The sequence below is a fragment of the Bombina bombina genome, chromosome 4, assembly GCF_027579735.1.
Source record: "Bombina bombina isolate aBomBom1 chromosome 4, aBomBom1.pri, whole genome shotgun sequence".
NCBI lineage: Eukaryota > Metazoa > Chordata > Amphibia > Anura > Bombinatoridae > Bombina > Bombina bombina.
This window is the reverse complement of record NC_069502.1, coordinates 334,129,909-334,151,902: the sequence shown is the minus strand read 5'-3', so window position 1 is coordinate 334,151,902 and position 21,994 is coordinate 334,129,909. Positions and strand designations below refer to the sequence as shown.

General features: G+C 37.7%; 1 protein-coding gene across 1 annotated transcript in view; it reads right to left on the bottom strand.

Annotated features, from left to right (window-relative positions):
- The window catches only part of KCNAB1 (potassium voltage-gated channel subfamily A regulatory beta subunit 1), a 427,823-nt gene that overhangs the window by 167,238 nt on the left and 238,591 nt on the right, over positions 1-21,994 (bottom strand). The window contains exon 3 of the mRNA XM_053710077.1: positions 11,163-11,200. Coding sequence (XP_053566052.1) covers positions 11,163-11,200 — 38 coding nt within the window. The remainder of the gene's footprint in view (positions 1-11,162; positions 11,201-21,994) is intronic.

Here is a 21,994-nt window from a genome sequence, read left to right as displayed (position 1 = left end):
AAAACTAAATATTTACCTGTAAAATAAACCCTAAGCTAGCTACAATATAACTAATAGTTACATTGTAGTTAGCTAAGGTTTAATTTTTATTTTACAGGCAAGTTTGTATTTATTTTATCTAGGTAGAATAGTTATTAAATAGTTATTAACTATTTAATAACTACCTAGCTAAAATAAAGACAAATGTACATGTAAAATAAAACCTAACCTAAGTTACACTAACACCTAACCTAACCCTACAATTAAATAAATTACCTAAATGAAATACAATTAAATAAATTAAATAAAATTACCTAAATTACAAAAACAAACAAACACTAAATTACAGAAAATAGAAAACAAATTACAAGATCTTTAAACTAATTACACCTAAAAAAATCCCACCCAAAATAAAAAAAAACCGCTAGCCTAAACTAAACTATCAATAGCCCTTAAAAGGGCCTTTTGCGGGGCATTACCAAAGAAATCAGCTCTTTTACCTGAAAAAAAATACAAACAACCAGTAAAACTCTGAAAAGAGCATTTGTATGGGCATTGCCCTTAAAAGGGCATTTAGCTCTATTGCTGCCCAAAGCCCTAACCTAAAAATAAAATCCACCCAATACACCCTTAAAAAATCCTAACACTAACCCCTGAAGACTCACTTGCCGGGAGAAGTCTTCATCCAAGCGGCAAGATGTCCTTAACGAAGCCGGCAGAAGTGGCACTCCAGACGGGCAGAAGGGGTCCTCCAGATGGGCAGAAGTCTTCATCCTTCCTACGCGGAGCGGCTCCATCTTCAAGACATCCGGCGCGGAGCATCCTCTTCTTCTGACGTCTTTTTGCTGAATGAAGGTACCTTTAAAAGACTTCATCCAAGATGGCGTCCCCTAGATTCCGATTGGCTGAAAGAATTCTATCAGCCAATCGGAATAAAGGTTGAAAAAATCCTATTGGGATTGAGCTCGCATTCTATTGGATGATTGGAACAGCCAATAGAATGCAAGCTTGATCCTATTGGCTGATTGTATCAGCCAATAGGATTGAAGTTCAATCCTATTGGCTGATTGCCTCAAATTGTAATTTTTGTTTATTTGCTGTAATTTAGTGTTTGTTTTTTTGGTAATTTAGCTAATTTTATTGAATTTAGTTAATTGTATTTAATTTAGGTAATTGTATTTAATTGTAGTGTAGTGTTAGGTGTTAGTGTAACTTAGGTTAGGTTTTATTTTACAGGTACTTTTGTATTTATTTTAGCAAGGTAGTTATAAAATAGTTAATAACTATTTAATAACTATTCTACCTAGTTAAAATAAATACAAACTTGCCTGCAAAATAAAAATAAACCATGAGATAGCTACAATGTAACTATTAGTTACATTGTAGCTAGCTTAGGGTTTATTTTATAGGTAAGTATTTAGTTTTAAATAGGAATAATTTAGTTAATGATAGTAATTTTTATTTATATTTCTTTTAATTATATTTAAGTTAGGGGGTGTTAGGGTTAGGGTTAGACTTAGATTTAGGGGTTAATAAATTTAATATAGTGGCGGCGACGTTGGGGGCGGCAGATTAGGGGTTAATAAATGTAGATAGGTGTCAGCGATGTTAGGGACGGCAGATTAGGGGTTAATAATATTTAACTAATGTTTGCGAGGCGGGGGTTAATATGTTTATTCTAGTGGCGGCGATGTCCAGAGCTGCAGATTAGGGGTGAATAATTTTATTTTAGTGTTTGCGATGTGGGAGGGCCTCGGTTTAGGGGTTAATAGGTAGTTTATGGGTGTTAAGTGTACTTTTTAGCACTTTAGTTATGTGTTTTATGCTACAACTTTGTAGTGTAAAACTCATAACTACTGACTTTAAAATGCGTTAGGAATCTTTGCAGGATAGGTTGTACCGCTCACTTTTTGGCCTCCCAGGACAAGCTCGTAATACCGGCGCTATGCAAGTCCCATTGAAAATAGACTATACGCAAATTGCGTACGTTGATTTGCGGTAAGGCCAAAAAAGTGTGCGGTGTCCCTAAATCTGCAAAACTCGTAATACCAGTGGTAGTGAAAAAGCAGCGTTATAACCTGATAAAAACTTGTAATCTAGCCGAAAGTGTCTTAGTAAATGAAGTTCATTCAGCAGAGGGGGCTGTTACTAGTGGTGTTCCTCAGGGGTCAGTTCTGGGGCCTGTTTTGTTTAACATATTTATCTTTGATATCAGCAAAGGGCTACAGGGGAAAGTATGTCTGTTTGCAGATGATACAAGAATCCAACAAAAGTCCAACACTGAGGGTACTGTATGCAGGCCACAGGGGCACCCTTTCAAATATGCAAAAAATCCAAGAGTGTGGCAGCACAACTAATTTTATTTGGAACACATAAGGAAAAAACAGCAGAGCAACGTTTCGGGAGTGTTTCCCTTTGTCAAGCTGTCAAAGGGAAACACTCCCGAAAACGTTGCTCTGCTGTTTTTTCCTTGTGTGTTCCAAATAAAATTTGTTGTGCTGCCACACTCTTGGATTTTTTGCAGATGATACAAAACATTGCAACAGAGTGGATTTTCCAGGGGTTGTAGTCAAAATGAGAAGTGATATACAACAATTGCAGGATTGGACAAACGACTGGGATCTAACGTTTAACACAGCAAAGTGTAAAATAATGCATTTAGGGAAGAAAAATCCAAATGTTAATTACAGACTCAATGACACTTTACTGACTGTTACAGATGAGGAACAGGACTTGGGAATTATTATTTCAGATGATTTAAAACTTAGTAAACAATGTAGTAATGCAGCGATTAAGGCTAGAAGAATGCTTGGATGTATTGGTAGAGGTATTTGCAGTAGAAATAGTAAGGTTCTTATGCCACTTTATAGTTCATTAGTTAGGCCTCATCTTGAGTATTGTGTGCAGTTCTGGAGGCCATATCTTCAGAAGGATATTAACAAACTTGAATCTGTGCAAAGGAAGGCTACCAAAATGGTACATGGTCTAAAAAATAAAACTTACCAAGATAGGCTCAATGACCTAAATATGTATAGCTTAGAGGAGAGAAGGGAAAGAGGTAATATGATAGCAACTTTCAAGGACGTTAAAGGGCTTAGTAAAACTGAGGCTGTTGGTATTTTACATAAAATGGAAAATTCAAGAACAAGGGGTCATGAGCTCAAGCTGAAGGGTAGTAGATTCAGGAGTAATTTGAGGAAGCTTCTTTACAGAAAGAGTGATTGATTTATGGAATAAACTTCCTCAAGAGGTAGTAGCGACAAACACTGTGGGGGACTTTAAAAATGCATGGGACAAGCATAAGGCTGTCCTACAAACTAGATAAGTTTATACTGTTAGGTAAGGTCGGGCAGACTTGCTGGGCCTATGGCTCTTATCTGCCGTCAATATCTATGTTTCTATGTATCATGTTTCAGGTGCCGCATGCTGCATTTTCATGGTATCCTTTGTTACAGAGTAGGTTCCAGAGCAGCAAAGCACATATGGGAGCTAACTGAACACATCTGGTGAGCCAATGACAAGAGGCATATATGTTCCAATGACCAATCACCAGCTAGCTCCCAGTAGTGCATTGCTGCTCCTTAGCCTACCTATGTATACTCTTCAACAAAGGATAACAAGAGTACAAAGCAAATGTGATCATAGAAGTACATTGGAAATTTATTAAAAATTGTATGTTCTGTCTGAATTAAGACTTTACTGTCCTTTTATGTTATAGACTGGTGCCTATGCTTAAATTATAGTGATAAAATCCTTGTAACATTTATTTTACCCAATAACTTATCAGTTAATTAATGCATGTAGTAAACTTTTTTGAATCTAGCATAACCTATTACTACACAAATGATACTCCAATAACAATGCGCAAATGTTGTATTGAAGCCCATGTAAGCTATATCTGTTGCATCATTCATTTAACGTTTTTGTCTTTGAAGGGACACAAAACCCACATTTTTTCTTTCATGATTCAGGCAGAGCATGCAATTTTAAACAACGTTCTAATTAACTCCTATTATAAATCGGCTAGATTTAGAGTTTTGTCGGTAAGAACCCGCGTAGCTAACGCTGGCTTTTTTCTGGCCGCACCATAAAAATAACTCTGGTATTGAGAGTCCACATAAAGGCTGCGTTAGGCTCCAAAAAAGGAGCGTAGAGCATATTTAACGCAGCTTCAACTCTCGATACCAGAGTTGCTTACGGACGCGGCCAGCCTCAAAAACGTGCTCGTGCACGATTCCCCCATAGGAAACAATGGGGCTGTTTGAGCTGGAAAAAAACCTAACACCTGCAAAAAAGCCGCGTACAGCTCTTAACGCAGCCCCATTGTTTGCTATGGGGAAACACTTCCTACGTCTGCACCTAACACCCTAACATGTACCCCGAGTCTAAACACCCCTAACCTTACACTTATTAACCCCTATTCTGCCGCCCCCGCTATCGCTGACCCCTGCATATTATTTTTAACCCCTAATCTGCCGCTCCATAAACCGCCGCTACTTACATTATCCTTATGTACCCCTAATCTGCTGCCCCTAACACCGCCGACCCCTATATTATATTTATTAACCCCTAATCTGCCCCCCACAACGTCGCCTCCACCTGCCTACACTTATTAACCCCTAATCTGCCGAGCGGACCGCACCGCTATCATAATAAAGTTATTAACCCCTAATCCGCCTCACTAACCCTATAATAAATAGTATTAACCCCTAATCTGCACTCCCTAACATCGCCGACACCTAACTTCAATTATTAACCCCTAATCTGCCGACCGGAGCTCACCGCTATTCTAATAAATGTATTAACCCCTAAAGCTAAGTCTAACCCTAACACTAACACCCCCCTAACTTAAATATAATTTAAATCTAACGAAATTAATTAACTCTTATTAAATAAATTATTCCTATTTAAAGCTAAATACTTACCTGTAAAATAAATCCTAATATAGCTACAATATAAATTATAATTATATTATAGCTATTTTAGGATTAATATTTATTTTACAGGTAACTTTGTATTTATTTTAACCAGGTACAATAGCTATTAAATAGTTTAGAACTATTTAATAGCTAAAATAGTTAAAATAATTACAAAATTACCTGTAAAATAAATCCTAACCTAAGTTACAATTAAACCTAATACTATACTATCATTAAATTAATTAAATAAAATACCTACAATTACCTACAATTAAACCTAACACTACACTATCAATACATTAATTAAATACAATACCTACAAATAACTACAATGAAATAAACTAACTAAACTAATATCCAAGATGGCGTCCCTCGAATTCCGATTGGCTGATAGGATTCTATCAGCCAATCGGAATTAAGGTAGGAATATTCTGATTGGCTGATGGAATCAGCCAATCAGAATCAAGATCAATCCGATTGGCTGATCCAATTAGCCAATCAGATTGAGCTCGCATTCTATTGGCTGATCGGAACAGCCAATAGAATGCAAGCTCAATCTGATTGGCTGATTGGATCAGCCAATCGGATTGAACTTTATTCTGATTGGCTGATGGAATCCTATCAGCCAATCAGAATATTCCTACCTTAATTCCGATTGGCTGATAGAATCCTATCAGCCAATCGGAATTCGAGGGACGCCATCTTGGATGACGTCCCTTAAAGGAACCGTCATTCTTCAGTTGGACGTCGCCGGATGAAGATGGGTCCGCGGTGGAGGTCTTCAGGATGGAGCCGGTCCTCATCGGATGAAGATAGAAGATGCCGCTTGGAAGATGATGGTTGCCGGTCCGGATCTACTCTTCTTCCCGGATAGGATGAAGACTTTGGAGCCTCTTCTGGACCTCTTCAGCCACCGGATGATGGATCGCCAGCCCCCGCTTGGGTTGGATGAAGATTTTGGAGCCAGGACCGATCGGTGATACCCGGTGAGGTGAAGACAAGGTAGGATGATCTTCAGGGGCTTAGTGTTAGGTTTATTTAAGGGGGGTTTGGGTTAGATTAGGGGTATGTGGGTGGTGGGTTGTAATGTTGGGGGGGGGTATTGTATGTTTTTTTTTACAGGCAAAAGAGCTGAACTTCTTGGGGCATGCCCCGCAAAGGGCCCTGTTCAGGGCTGGTAAGGTAAAAGAGCTTTGAACTTTAGTAATTTAGAATAGGGTAGGGCATTTTTTATTTTGGGGGGCTTTGTTATTTTATTAGGGGGCTTAGAGTAGGTGTAATTAGTTAATAATATTTTTTTATTTTTTGTAACTTAGTTCTTTTTTATTTTTTGTACTTTAGTTAGTTTATTTAATTGTAGTTATTTGTAGGTATTGTATTTAATTAATGTATTGATAGTGTAGTGTTAGGTTTAATTGTAGGTAATTGTAGGTATTTTATTTAATTAATTTAATGATAGTATAGTGTTAGGTTTAATTGTAACTTAGGTTAGGATTTATTTTACAGGTAATTTTGTAATTATTTTAACTATTTTAGCTATTAAATAATTCTTAACTATTTAATAGCTATTGTACCTGGTTAAAATAAATACAATGTTACCTGTAAAATAAATATTAATCCTAAAATAGCTATAATATAATTATAATTTATATTGTAGCTATATTAGGATTTATTTTACAGGTAAGTATTTAGCTTTAAATAGGAATAATTTATTTAAGAAGAGTTAATTAATTTCGTTAGATTTAAATTATATTTAAGTTAGGGGGTGTTAGTGTTAGGGTTAGACTTAGCTTTAGGGGTTAATACATTTATTAGAATAGCGGTGAGCTCCGGTCGGCAGATTAGGGGTTAATAATTGAAGTTAGGTGTCGGCGATGTTAGGGAGGGCAGATTAGGGGTTAATACTATTTATTATAGGGTTAGAGAGGCGGATTAGGGGTTAATAACTTTATTATAGTAGTGGTGCGGTCCGCTCGGCAGATTAGGGGTTAATAAGTGTAGGCAGGTGGAGGCGTTGAGGGGGGCAGATTAGGGGTTAATAAATATAATATAGGGGTCGGCGGTGTTAGGGGCAGCAGATTAGGGGTACATAAGGATAACTTAAGTAGCGGCGCTTTGCGGTCGGCAGATTAGGGGTTAATTATTGTAGGTAGCTGGCTGCGACGTTTTGGGGGGCAGGTTAGGGGTTAATAAATATAATAGAGGGGTCGGCGGTGTTAGGGGCAGCAGATTAGGGGTACATAAGGATAACATAGGTGGCGGTCGGCAGATTAGGGGTTAAAAAAATTTAATTGAGTGGCGGCGATGTGGGGGGGGGGGCTCGGTTTAAGGGTACATAGGTAGTTTATGGGTGTTAGTGTACTTTAGAGCACAGTAGTTAAGAGCTTTATGAACCGGCGTTAGCCCAGAAAGCTCTTAACTACTGACTTTTTTCTGCGGCTGGAGTTTTGTCGTTAGAATTCTAACGCTCACTTCAGACATGACTCTAAATACCGGAGTTAGAAAAATCCCATTGAAAAGATAGGATACGCAATTTACTTAAGGGGATCTGCGGTATGGAAAAGTCGCGGCTGAAAAGTGAGCGTTAGACCCTTTTTTGACTGACTCCAAATACCGGAGGTAGCCTAAAACCAGCGTTAGGAGCCTCTAACGCTGGTTTTCACGGCTACCGCCAAACTCCAAATCTAGGCCTAAGTGTCTTGGTTCTCTTGCTATCTTAATTTGAAAAATAATTTAGCCAGTGATCAGCAAGCGCTACCCAGGTGCTGAACTAAAAATGGGTCGGCTCCTATGCTTACATTCCTGCTTTTTCAAATAAAGATAGCAAGAGAACGAAGACAAAATGATAATAGGAGTTAATTAGAAAGTTGCTTAAAATCACATGTTTTTATCTGTATCATGAAAGAAAAAAATTGGGTTTTGTGTCCCTTTAACAATCTTCAGCAAACTTTATTTCCTTTTAACATTGTTTTATATTGACAAATCCAATCTATTTGCAATACATTTTTTGTGGTTTGGACATCAGTTAAAGTAAATGTAGCTCTTTCTCTTATTATCATTATCTCTAGGTCCTTCCCATGTGATCATATTTCTATAGGCTCAGGAGCATTATTTGTATAACATTGTTACAAATATTGATTCAAACATGGTTGCTAAATAGCACCACCCTTTCTATTTCTTTGTCCCACACACTATCTTTTGAGGAGTATAGTGTTTATTTTTGGGTGTAGCTGCTTCTAATTAGTTTGTAGACTATTTTTGTTCATTTTCTATGCTAAATAGTGATTAAGACACGTGCACGCTCCTGAGTCCAGCTTAACAGGCTCTCATGGAAAGCAACTATGTTACAACAAAGTATACCAATAGAACAAAGCTTTGTTTTTAACATATATTTCCTTCCATGTCCCTTTAATATCTAATTCAGGGCCTCATGCTTAGATTCCCAAACCATGTGACATGAAAATCATGTGATTATCCTTCTTCTTGTTGCTAAATCTAAACCTCATTTTAATGATAACAAATAATTTCGTAGTGCTGCTTCTTTATGAGACAAATTTAGTCACATAGGGGCATATTTATCAAGCTCCGTAGGCTCGCCGGAAACAGAAATTATGAATGCTCCATAACCTGTCTGCCTGCTTTGAGGTGGCGGACAGAAATCAACCCGATCCAATACGATTGGGTTGATTGACACCCCCTGCTAGCAGCCAATTGGCCGTGAATCTGCAGGGGGCGGCATTGCACCAGCAATTCACAAGAACTGCTGGTGCAATGATAAATGCCGACAGCCTATGGTGTCTGCATTTATAGATGTGCAGCAGACATGATAGCCTACTTTATTGATAAATATACCCCATAATGTTTAACTGATAAAGCATTTGTTCTGTTGGGAGAAGTGAAAAGTGAATTGATGATTGGCACAAGCAATAAATACTTATGAATGTAAGACTTTTGGGCTAAGTTAACTTGATGACTTTTCCCTGTTTGCAAAACAGTTGTCATTTGCTGTGTGTAGCTGACAAGGCAGCATATTAGGGTTTATCTCCCTCTGGATTTTACTGGCACAAACAACATCTGGAATAAAGCTAAAATATGTTCAGAAAAATCATGCGATACCTTTGCCTCAAGCTTTGATTCACCGTCTTGCAAAAACACAACTAATACAGCCTGGTTTCTGTTTAACAAAATGTTCAGGGTCTGCTCTGCTTTTATATAAATGAACAAGTTGCGTTATAAAGTAATATTTAGTATGTCATTAAAGGGACATGGAACCCAATTTTTTTTCTTTCCTCATTCAGATAGAGCATGCATTAAGCCACCAATCAGCAAGTGCTCCCCAGGTGCTGAGCCAAAAATGGTCCGGCTCCTTAAGTTTACATTCCTGCTTTTCAAAGAAAGATACCAAGAGAATGAAGAAAAAATTATAATAGGAGTAAATTAGAAAGTTGCTTAAAATTGCAAGCTCTATCTGAACCATGAAAGAAAAAATTGGGTTTCATGTCCCTTTAAAATCCTAATCAAGCTGTAAACACAATTACATTTGACAGAGATATTAGAATAAAATATCCTGCTGAGTGAATATTTGCTGGTATTAAATTGGTGCCAACATATTGTACACTTAAATTGTTGTATTCCAGAAAATACAGTTGAAATGATATCTATAAAAGCAACCTTTTTCACAGTTGCCGATATCACTAAATTGGATTAGAAATGGAAATCAATTTAAATACATTGTAAACAATTGTAGCTGGGACATGAAACAATTTGTGATTTTAATATTTTTTGTAGTGATTTAAGATAACAACCAAATGTAAAAATGTTCAGAATATAATAACAGCAAGTATGTAGCAATGTATTTTTTAGTGGGCAATCTTCCCCCACTGATTCTCTTATTTAGACTGAGGACCAAGCCTGGATTTTTTACAGGAGTGGACATAGCAAATTAGGGACAGGCTTAAATGATTGTGTTCAGTTTATGAAGTCTCGACGGAGAACTTCCAGTTCTCACTAGAAATGGAAAACAAATCATTTTCAGAGTTAAAAGGACATGAAACCCTTTCTTTTTCCTTTCATGATTCAGATAGAGTGTGCAATTTTTCACAGCTTTCCAATTTATGTCTATTATCTCATTTGATTTGCTCTCTTGATATCCTTTGTTTAAAAGGATACCTAGGTAGACTCAGGAGCTGCTGATTGGTGGCTACACATATATGCCTAATGTTACTGGCTCACCCAATGCATTCAGCTAGCTCCCAGTAGTGCATTGATGCTTCTTCAACAAAGGATACCAAGAGAGTGAAGCTAATTAAATAAGTGCATTGGAAAGTTGTTTAAAATTGTATTCTTTATCTAAATCATGAAAGAAAAAAATAGGTTTCATATCCATTTAAATTACAGATGCAAAGGGGCAAAATACAAAATTAAAGTGTAATACAGTTTTTACAAGGCACAGTTAAATATTCTATACAATAATCTCAGGGTCTTCTGTCCCTTTAATTAAGGCCAGGGGTTAAGCTGTTATCTATATAAAAAAAAGGCAGCAATGCAATACTTCACAATCTGTTTCAGCCTTCCTTGGCTGCCCAGTGGTTAGAGGGACACTGTACCCAAAAAAATTATTTCGTGATTCAGATTAAGCATGAAATTTTAAGCAACTTTCTAATTTACTCCTATTATCAAATTTTCTTCATTCTCTTGGTATCTTTATTTGAAATGCAAGAATGTAAGTTTAGATGCCGGCCCATTTTTGGTGAACAACCTGGGTTGTCCTTGCTGTCTGATTGGTGGATAAATTCATCCACCAATTAAAAAGTGCTGTCCAGAGTACTGAAACCAAAAAAAAAAAAGCTTAGATGCCTTCTTTTTCAAATAATGATAGCAAGAGAACGAAGAAAAATTGATAATAGGAGTAAATTAGAAAGTTGCTTAAAATTGCATGCTCTTTCTGAATTACAAAAGAAAAAAATTGGGTTCAGTGTCCCTTTAAATGGCAGATGCCTGTATACTATTTTATACTGATTTTGTAATTTATATGACAATGGTCACGATTATGACCGTTGATGTTTATATTGTCCACTTTTGTTAAGCACAGAGTGTTTGTTTAATATTCCATTGGTATTTTGATACCAGTGACATTTCAGCAACAAACCTTATTTTAGTGACTTGTTTGATTTAGTAATAAAAAATAAGGACTTGTTTACTCAAGTACCTTAGAGATTCTAATGTAAATATTAGTTTTTATCCACAAATACATTTATTTCTTACCTCATCAGATATTTGGCCTCCAAAAGTGACCCAAGTTCCTGAAAACAACAAAATAAATATATTACAATTATATAAATAACAAGTAAGTAACGGATTAAATGTAAAATTAATAGAAATTAGTTTCAGCTCACATCATTTAGACAGAATTCATGAGACAACACTCAAGATCCAAAAATGGTGCCTCTTTTAAATAATAAAGAATATCCTGAATCACAGGTCAGTAAAATGGCGGTATTTTATATTTTAATATTGTACATAGGTTTATTTATAATCCACTATCATCTTATAAAAGTCATCTATAGTATTGTTTGATTATTCATCAACAAAAATGTTTTCACTCAAAGTTAAACGGATACTAAACCCATTTTTTTTCTTTAATGATTGATATAGACCAGGGGTCGCCAACCTTTCGGACCTCAGGGACCACTAAACTCACAATTTTTTATCCTGTGGACCACTAACATGATTATTTTTAAAAGGTACAAACCTTACATACATATATACATACATACATACACACACATACTGTACATAACTAGAATACCCATAGCTAAGTTTACTTTATGTATGTATTTACACATTTTTAAGAATTATTTTTTGGAATTAACTAACTGAATGTCAGAACTGAGAGAATACTTCCAAATGACAGATGAAGGGTAAGTGCCAATTTTTGAGCTGGAAACAGATGGCACAATGGAAGTCCCATTGAAAAAAGACTATATGCAAATTGCGTAAGTTGATTTGTGGTAAGGCAAAAAAAGTGTGTGGTACAGCTGTACCTACAAGACTCGTAATAGCAGCGGTAGTAAAAAAGCAGCGTTATGAGCCTTAACGCTGCTTTTTACTCATAACGCAAGACTCGTAATCTAGCCATAAGATAGCTACAATGTAACTATTAGTTATATTGTAGCTAGCTTAGGTTTTATTTTACAAGTAAGTATTTAGTTTTAAATAGGAATTGTTTAGTTATTAATAGTAGGTTTTATTCAGATTTATTTTAATTATATTAAAGTTAGGGATGTTAGGGTTAGGGTTAGACTTAGGTTTAGGGGTTAATATATTTATTTAGTGTTAGTTATGTGGGAGGCCAGAGGTTTAGGGGTTAATAACTTAAGTTGGGGGCGGCAGATTAGGGGGTTAATAAATTTATGTAGGTGGCGGCGACATTGGGGGCGGCAGATTAGGGGTTAATAGGTGTAGGTAGGTGTCAGCGATGTCGGGGCAGCAGATTAGGGGTTAATAAGTTTAGGTGTCGGTGATGTCGGGGGCGGCAGATTAGAGGTGTTTAGACTCGTGGTTTATGTTAGGGTGTTAGGTGTAAACATCCAATTTCTTTCCCCATAGGAATCAATTGGCTGTGTTACGGAGCTTTACGCTCCTTTTTTGCAGGTGTTAGGGTTTTTTTTTCCAGCTCTCCCCATTGATGTCTATAGGGAAATCGTGCACAAGCATGTAAAACCAGCTCAAAGCAGCACTGGTATTTGTGTGCGGTATGGAGCTCAACGCTGCCATATTGCCCGCTATGCCGGGTTTTTGCAAACCTGTAATAGCAGCGCTATTAAAGGTGAGCGGTGGAAATAACTTGCAAGTTAGTTCTGAGCCGCTCATAACGCAAAACTCGTAATCTGGCCGTAAATTAGTAGACTCAGCTGAATGCTCTGTCCTATAAATCTAACAATTCTATGGGGAAGCATTTCTGGGTGTAGCATTGCTGGTTTAGTTAGCATTATGGTAATATCATATTCTCACATTTCTAAAGTGAGCATTTATAAGTGAGGCATTAAGAATAAGGCAAAAGAATTATACAAAAATTAGAACAAGGTTTGAACAAGGGACAATATACTAGGCAAGTGCTGTTCTTTCTGTGTTTTTATGTTTCACTGTTTCCCTCTTTTGTAAAAATGCTCCATATATTCATGTTCCTTTTGTCTCTATAACAAACTACTTTAATCATTTACTCCTTCCCACTCACCACCTGCATTATTCATAAGCCCATTTCTTTTACCCTCACCTCACTTTTTCACTCATGAACTTCACACACATTCCTAAACACTCTCTCTCCTCCTTGCACATCATCTAAAAAACAGTCTCAATACTGTAAATCTGTATCTCATATTATATCACACTCTCTCTTGCTCATACTAGCTGCTGGCGATATCTACCCTTATACTGGTCCCCCACAACTTCCTTGCCTTGCGCACCCATGTGTGCCCTTCCATAGACTAGAAAACAAAACTCTGGTAACCTTACTCCTATTCCTTTTGTATCTAAAGCAAGCACCCCCTTCACTTGTGCACTCTGGAACTCTCACTCTGTTTACAACAAGCTCACTTCTATCCATGACCTCTTTATCTCCCACTCCCTCAAACTTCTGGCTCTGACAGAAACCAGGCTCTCTACTTCAGACTTGGCATCCACTGCTGCATTGTCACATGGGGTCTCCAATTCAGCCACACTCCTAGGTCTGGAAATAGGCAAAGAGGTGGTATAGGTATTTTACTTTCCTCTCATTGCACATTTCAACAAATACAACCAATTTCTTCCCTCATATTTTACTCATTCAAAACCCACATGATTTGCTTATTCTCTCCCCTCTCGATACGTGTTGTAGTCATATACCGCCCCCCCCCCCCGACTCCTCAACTCAATTTCTAGATCATTTTGCTGCCTTGCTACCTTGTTTCCTCTCCTCAGACACTCCTGACCTCATTTGTGTGGACTTCAACCTCCCTGTTAACAAACCCTCTGCCTCCCCTGCAAAACAACTTCTGCAACTCACTTCCTCTTTTGGTCTGTCACAATGGACTGACACTCCCACTCACAAAGATGGTGACTCTCTTGATCTGATTTTCAGCTATCGATGCACTCAAACTTTATAAACTCCCCTTTTCCTCTTTCTGACCATCATCTCTTCACTTGCAACATAACATCACTTCCTGCAACTCTCCCTCCTTCTACCCCTCACACCAAACTCCACAGAAGTATTAGGTCACTAGATCAGCAACAGCATTCAAGTTCTCGCAAACATCGGATCTCTTCAATCTCCCCCTTTTCCTACCCTGACCACTAAAATTCCACCCTTACATTGGTTCTTGACAATTTGGTCGCTCCTACCATAGGTTTGGAGTCCTAAGCCCTGGCATACTCCTCTGGCATGCTACCTATGCAGATGTTCCCGTAATGTTGAGCGAAACTGGAGAAAATCTTGGTGTTCAGCTGAATTTCTTCGCTACAAGTTCATCTTGAACTTCTATTTATCTGCCCCCTTAACCTTTCTAAGCAAGATTACTTCTCTACTCTTTCTTCAAACCCAAAACGTCTGTTCTCCACTTTCAATACTCTTCTCCGCCCACCCCCACATCCTATTAAAACTTCTCTCTCAGCTCAAGATTTTGCAAGCCACTTAAAAAAAAAATGTATCCATCATAAATTAAATAATCTCTCAACATACTACCAGTCTTCAACCCCCTCGCAATCATCCAAAACTTACATAGCCATAAATTCATCTCTTTTACCCCTGTTACTGAGGAATACGTTTCTGCCCTTATACTGTCCTCTCACCTCACTACTGGTCCCCTTGATCCCATCCCCTCACAGCTACTCCCCTCCCTCTCTTCTACCCTTACTTGCACACATTTTCAACCTATTCCTCAGCACCTGTATATTTCCTTCATCTCTAAAACATGCACCGGTCACACCTATACTCAAAAAACCTTCTCTCGATCCAACCCTTGCCTCAAAACTTCTTGAAATGTTAGTATATGCAAGTCTATCACATTTGCTTACATTAAACTCCATCCTTGACCCAATGCAATCTTGATTATGCCCCCAACACTCCACAGAGACAGCAATTGTTAAGGCTACCAACAACCTACTTACAGCAAAATCAAAAGACCACTTCTCAATCTACACATTATCATTAGATTCCTTAATAAAGTTGCACGGGATTCAACATCATTAATGTGCTGAAAACACCCAAATCTACCTCTCTGCCCCAGACCTATCTACTTCCTTGCAAACGTGTGTCACTAACTGTCTTTCTCATATCTCTTTCTCAAAACTGAACTCCTGATTTTCCCACCTTCTTACAAAATCTTCACCCCCATTTTTCTATAGCTGTCAATAACTCCCTCACTACCCCTTGTCTACGATGTCTTGGGGTCACACTTGATTTTTCTTTAACTCCTCCCATTCAGTCTTTGGCTAATTCCCGCCACTTCCACCTTAAAACATCTCTAAAATTCGACATTTCCTTACAAAAGACACAACTAAGATTTGAATTCCCTTTCTCATCCTTTCCCTCCTTGACTACTACAACTCCATCCTCTCTGGTCTCCCTAGCTGCCGTCAAGCTCCTTTACAATTCATAGAATGCCTCTGTCAGGCTCATCTTCCTTACACGTTGCTCTTCATCTGCTGCACCTCTCTGCCAATCCATTCACTGGCTTCCACTAGCCTCCATAATTAAACACAAAAAGTCTGACTCTGGCATATAAGGCCCTCAAATGCACTGCCCCCCATTTCTCAGACCATGTTCCCAGATAATCTCCCTCCTGTCCTCTTTGCTCTGCTTACAACCTCCTTCTCTCTTGTTACCTCCTCAAATTCCCATCTACAGGACTTCTCCAGACTGGCCCCTATCTTGTGGAACTCTGCCTCGCTCCACAAGACTCTCCCCTAGTTTTGAAAATTTCAAGTGCATCCTAAAGACTCTACTGTTCAAGGATGCATACAACCTACACTAACCTCTGCTAACCCCAGTTCCTCTCCTTCTTTGTTATCCCCCTGAACCCCTTAGCATGTAAGCCTATGAGTCCAGCTGTTTGCAGATCACCTTCCTAAGCTGACTACAATAGTGCAACTCTTGGCAGGGCCCTCTACCCACTAAATCCCTATAAATGTTATCTTGCATACCATGACTATGTTTATAGTGCTGCCGAATCTGTTGGCGCTCTACAAATAACTGATAATAATAATAATATTTAGACTATACATTTACATGCCTGCCGTGATATAACTTAATATGATAAATTTAGATTGTCTGCATAAAAAATAAATAAAGGAGAATGTTGCTACCAGGGGAGAGCATAGCCTGTCAGCTTTAAAAAGCAGTACTTTATACTAGCTTATTAATTTATGAGTATTCACTTGGTATTTGGGCAAGACTGGCGGGAGCAATTTGCACTTAGAGTAATTAACCAGAGGTCAGACCTACAGTTAATAAAAAAAATGTGCCTCAATCGCCCCCAAAATAAAGTGGACAGTTGTTTATATAAATAAATAATATGACCATTTTTTTTTTTTATTTTTTTTTAAACGGCACAAAGCAGTTATAATGGGTTAAAGTGAGGGAATGTGGGATGTTAAAAAAAATGGTACTGAAAAGTGCCTTTAAATAGAGGTGAATGGGGACTGTGTTTTCACTGTAAATATATATGTATATGCTTATATACATACTAGGGGATAAGCCTGCCCAGAGTATAAAAAAACTACAAACCCCAAAGCTAATATTACAAAAAATAAAACATGTAAAATTACAGAAAAAAAAACAAAGCTATCTTTAAAAAAAAAAAAAAAATAATAATAATACCCCCATAAAAATAAAAATCCCCCCCCAATAAAAACACCCCCAAATCTATCAATAAACTATCAATACCCTTTAAAATGGCCTTTTGTAGGGCAATAAATAAATAAATCAGCTCTTTTACATGTAAAAATTACAAAGTACCCCCTAACAGTAAAAAACCCCACCCAACCAATCCCCCTCCCAAAAAAAACTAAGTCTAAAAAAAACCTAAGCTACCCATTGCCCCTAAAGGGGCATTTGTATAGGCATTGCCCTTAAAAGGGCAATCAGCTCTTTTACAGACCAAAAACCCTAATCTAAAAAAACAAGCCACCCTAAAAAATAAAAAAAAGTCTAAGACTAAGCCCCAAATAGGTACTCATCATTACTGAAGTCCGGCGGTGAAGGTCTTCTTCCAGGCGGTCCCATCATCTTGTATCTTCATCCAGAGCAAAGGCGGCACGGAGCGGAGGTGCGGAGTGGTCTTCCCCGATGAGCGGTTCCAGAGCGGTGGTCCTCAATGACAGTCTTCTGCGGCGGCAGTCCAAAGCAACGTGGAGGCTCTGCTTCATCCGATCTCCGTCGTACACTGAAAATTTAATGCAAGGTACCGCATTCAATTTTGGGTACCTTGCATTCCTATTGGCTGAAATTTTGAAATCAGCCAATAGGATTAGAGCTACTGAAATCCTATTGGCTGTTTAAATCAGCCAATAAGATTTCAGTAGCTCTCATCCTATTGGCTGATTTCAAAATTTCAGCCAATAGAAAATACAAGGTAACCCAATAAATATGGGTACCCTGCATTTAATCTTCAGTGTGCAGCAGACAATCGCATGAAGAGGAGCCTCCACAGTGCTTTGGACAACTACCGCTGAAGACTGCCGCTAAGGACCGCCGCTGAGGATCCGTGCATCGGGGAAGCCAGCTCCGCACCTTCATGCCTTTTCTCCGAATGAAGATAGAAGATGATGGAGCCGCCTGGAAGAAGACCTCCGCCGGACTTTAGGAAAGGTGAGTACCTATTTGGGGGTTAGACTTAGGCTTTTTTATTTTTAAGATTAGGGATTTTATGGGCTTCTAAAAGAGCTGAATGCCCTTTTAAGGGCAATGCCCATACAAATGCCCCTTTAGGAGCAATGGGTAGTTTAGGTTTTTTTTAGTGTTTTTTTTATTTTGGGGGGGTTTGGTGGGTGGGAATTTTTTACTGTTAGGGGGGACTTAGTATTTTTTAATTGTAAAAGAGCTGTTTAACTTAGGGCAATGCCCTACAAAAGGCCCTTTTAAGGGCTATTGGTAGTTTAGATTAAAGGTGTTTTTATTTTGGGTGGGCTTTTTATTTTCATAGGGATTAGGTTTAATTGTTTTTATTTTTGATAATTTTGTTTATTTTTTCTGTAATTTTAGACTTTTTTTGTTTTTTTGTAATTTTAGATTACATTTTTGTAATTTAATGTTAGGTTTAATTTTTAAGTTAATGTTAGGATTTTTTATTTTAATTGTAACTTAGTTTATGTAATTGGGGTTAATTTAGGGGGTGTTAGGTTAGGGGGCTAAGTAATTAAATTAGTTATTTGGGTTGTGGGGGGTTGGCGGTTTAGGAGTTAATAGGGTTATTAGGTTTATTGCGATGTGGGGGTTTGGCGGTTTAGCGGTTAATATGTTAATTAGGTTTATTGTGATGTGGGGGATTGGCGCTTTAGGGGTTAATAGGTTAATTAGGTTTATTGCAATGTGAGGGGTTGGTGGTTTAGGGGTTAATAGTATAATCAGGTAGTTGGCATTGTAGGGTTTGGCGGGGTAGGGGTTAATATTGTAATTTATTTAATATACTCAGACTATAGACAAGATCAAAAAGTGACATTTGATGCTGTCACTTTAAAGAAAGGAAATGCTGCACACAGATATCTTTAGAGATAAAATCTCATGTTTATTAAATTCCTATAGAAAATATGTTAGTGACTATAATTTGCTCTGTAATCTTGAACAGAGAAGCACAAATCATATACAACAAAAGTAAAAAATAGTGAACATAACAGGTAAGCAGGCCCTATACAAACAAATGCTATTAATGTGGTTCAGTACCGTCCTACAAAACTGGACCGCAACCATCAGGCTGCACTTAGCTTCTATATTACTCACACAGTCCCCAAGTGAACAGGCTAGCTAGCATGCAGATAGTCCCGAGGTATACCTCTCTGTTAGTGTGTAACTCTATTTGCATCATAAGGCTTTTGGACTTTTTATTTGTGACCATAACTTGGGAAAGGAGAACCCTTTACTTACTATATGTGAACTGTCTAGTTACTAACATTGCCGGTGGGAGGGTTTTTCCGGACATCCGTGGAATACCCTAAATGGGTTGGATCGGACATACCCCACTGGGCATCTAAACACAGAACTGTGTCTTTGGAAAGTTCATGTTCAGTTTACTCTAAGCTTGGCAACTATTCTGTACAACAGCTTCATGTTCCTCCTGTAGTTGACAGGCAGGACTGCCTTTTGGAAGCCAACCAACCAGACAAGAGGTGTGCTAGGACACCAGCACACCCACCTCTTACGTCATACTACCACCGACTGGTCTAATACTAGGAGCTGAATGGCGGTATGCCTGACTATCGGTTTGTGAAACAGAGAGGTATACCTCGGGACTATCCGCATGCTAGCTAGCCTGTTCACTTGGGGACTGCATGAGTAATATAGAAGCTAAGTGCAGCCTGATGATTGTGGTCCAGTTTTGTAGGACGGTAATGAACCACATTAATAACATTTGTTTGTATAGGGCCTGCTTACCTGTTATGTTCACTATGTTTTACTTTTGTTGTGTATGATTTGTGCTTATCTGTTCAAGATTACAGAGCAAATTATAGACACTAACATATTTTCTATAGGAATTTAATAAACATGAGATTTTATCTCTAAAGATATCTGTGTGCAGCATTTCCTTTCTTTAAAGTGACAGCATATTATGTCACTTTTTGATCTTGTCTATAGTCTGAGTATATTATATTCTTTAAAGGATTTGCACCAGTTATATTTTCTTAGTAGTATTATCTCTTTGTGCAGACGGTTTAGTTTTTTGTTGTTGTTAATACTTCGTGTGGGTGATTATTTTTTTTTTTAATACTTTGTTCTGGCTGCCAACATTCTTTTGGCTGCCTTGCACAGCCAAAATTTCTTTGAGGATGCGTGTGCAACTGGCGAAACAGACGGACGCATTACAAATGCGATTATAGTATAGATATATTTATGTGTTAATATGTGTACATACACATATAAACACATACATATATATGTATATATTCATATACATATATAGTTTTAATTTACTGGCCAAAACTGCCCAAATTACCCCCTGCACTGTGCTAGGTGCTTTTGCGTATCTCACGGTATGAAAACAAGGCTGCCATTTGAGCCTATCGAAGCGTGTTCTCGTTAATGCAAGGCTTCCAGGCAATGCAAACGTGAAGTCGTGTTCGTATTGCACCTAACTTATAATACCAGTGCACATTTATGGGGCTGGTATTGCTAAGTGGTTCTCAAATATCTCACGTGGAAATTCCAATTTTGCGCTCCACATATAATCAAAGCCTGTATGTTTTAATTTTGAGCACGTCGGCTGTTGAAGATACAGAAGACATTATTTTCATGAAAATTGTGGGAATAAACTTTTAGTTTTGTATAATCTTTGATATCACATTTCATTTTCTGCAATTTTTATGTTGTTGCAATTATGGGCCAGATTACAAGTGGAGCGCTAATGTTTGTATGCAAGTGATATGTTGTATTTTTTTGCATGCATCAGGTTTATTGCTCATGTTACAAGTTGAAAGTAAACATGATAGCTTGAGCACAATTCACATCAACGCTTGTCGCATTAGCGCTTACTTAGTGCTCTGGTTAATTGCTTTGTGAAACAAAAAAGTGTCACAAAGCACTTCAAAAATACATCACAAATTACAGTTACACTCATAATAATACCATCTAAAAAATATTCAAAAAGAATATTGCACAAATAAGTTATAAGTGCTCAAAGGCAAAAGGATTTAACATATACATATACAGTATATATATATATCTAAAAATTGATATGTATGCATATATATATGTCTATATACATGTGTATTTATATGTGTATATATGTATCTACACACATTTAACCACGCAAATACATACGCAAATACATATGTACACATATAGACATATATAAAAAGTGCATCGGAGCCCTTTGCAGTTAAGTAGATGAAAACATGTAAAATCAATCATATTTAATAAAGTGTTATACTGTGTATTTACTGCAAATATTTCACATTGTTCTACACATAGCGGAATATGTTCTACGTATTTTAAATAGATATTCCTATATATATATATATATCTGTATATATCTATACCTATATATATATATATATATATATATTGTGCAAACATACCATCATATACAGTATGTATATATATATATATATATATATTTCTCTCTCTCTCTCTATATATATATATATATATATATATTCACAGTATCTCACAGAAGTGAGTACACCCCTCATATTTTTGTAATATTGTATTATATCTTTTCATGTGACAACACTGAAGAAATGACACTTTGCTACAATGTAAAGTAGTGAGTGTATAGCCTGCATAACAGTGTAAATTTGTTGTCCCCTCAAAATAACTCAACACACAGCCATTAATGTCTAAACCGTTGGCAACAAAAGTGAGTACACCCCTAAGTGGAAATGTCCAAATTGGGCCCAATTAGCCATTTTCCCTCCCAGGTGTCATGTGACTTGCTAGTGTTACAAGGTCTCCGGTGTGAATGGGGACCAGGTGTGTTTAATTTGGTATCGCTCTCATACTCTCTCATACTGGTCACTGGAAGTTCAACATGGCACCTCATGGCAAGGAACTCTCTGAGGATCTGAAAAATAGAATTATGGCTCTACATAGAGATGGCCTAGGCTATAAGAAGATTACCAAGATCCTGAAACTGAACTGCAGCACGGTGGGCAAGACCATACAGCGGTTTCACAGGACAAGTTCCACTCAGAACAGGCCTCGCCATGGTCGACTAAAGAAGTTGAGTGCACGTGCTCAGCGTCATATTCATAGGTTGTCTTTAGAAAATAGATGTATGAGTGCTGCCAGCATTGCTGCAGAGGTTGAAGGGGTGGGGGGACAGCCTGTCAGTGCTCAGACCATACGCCGCACACTGCATCAAATTGGTCTGCATGGCTGTCGCTTGAGAAGGAAGCCTCTTCTAAAGATG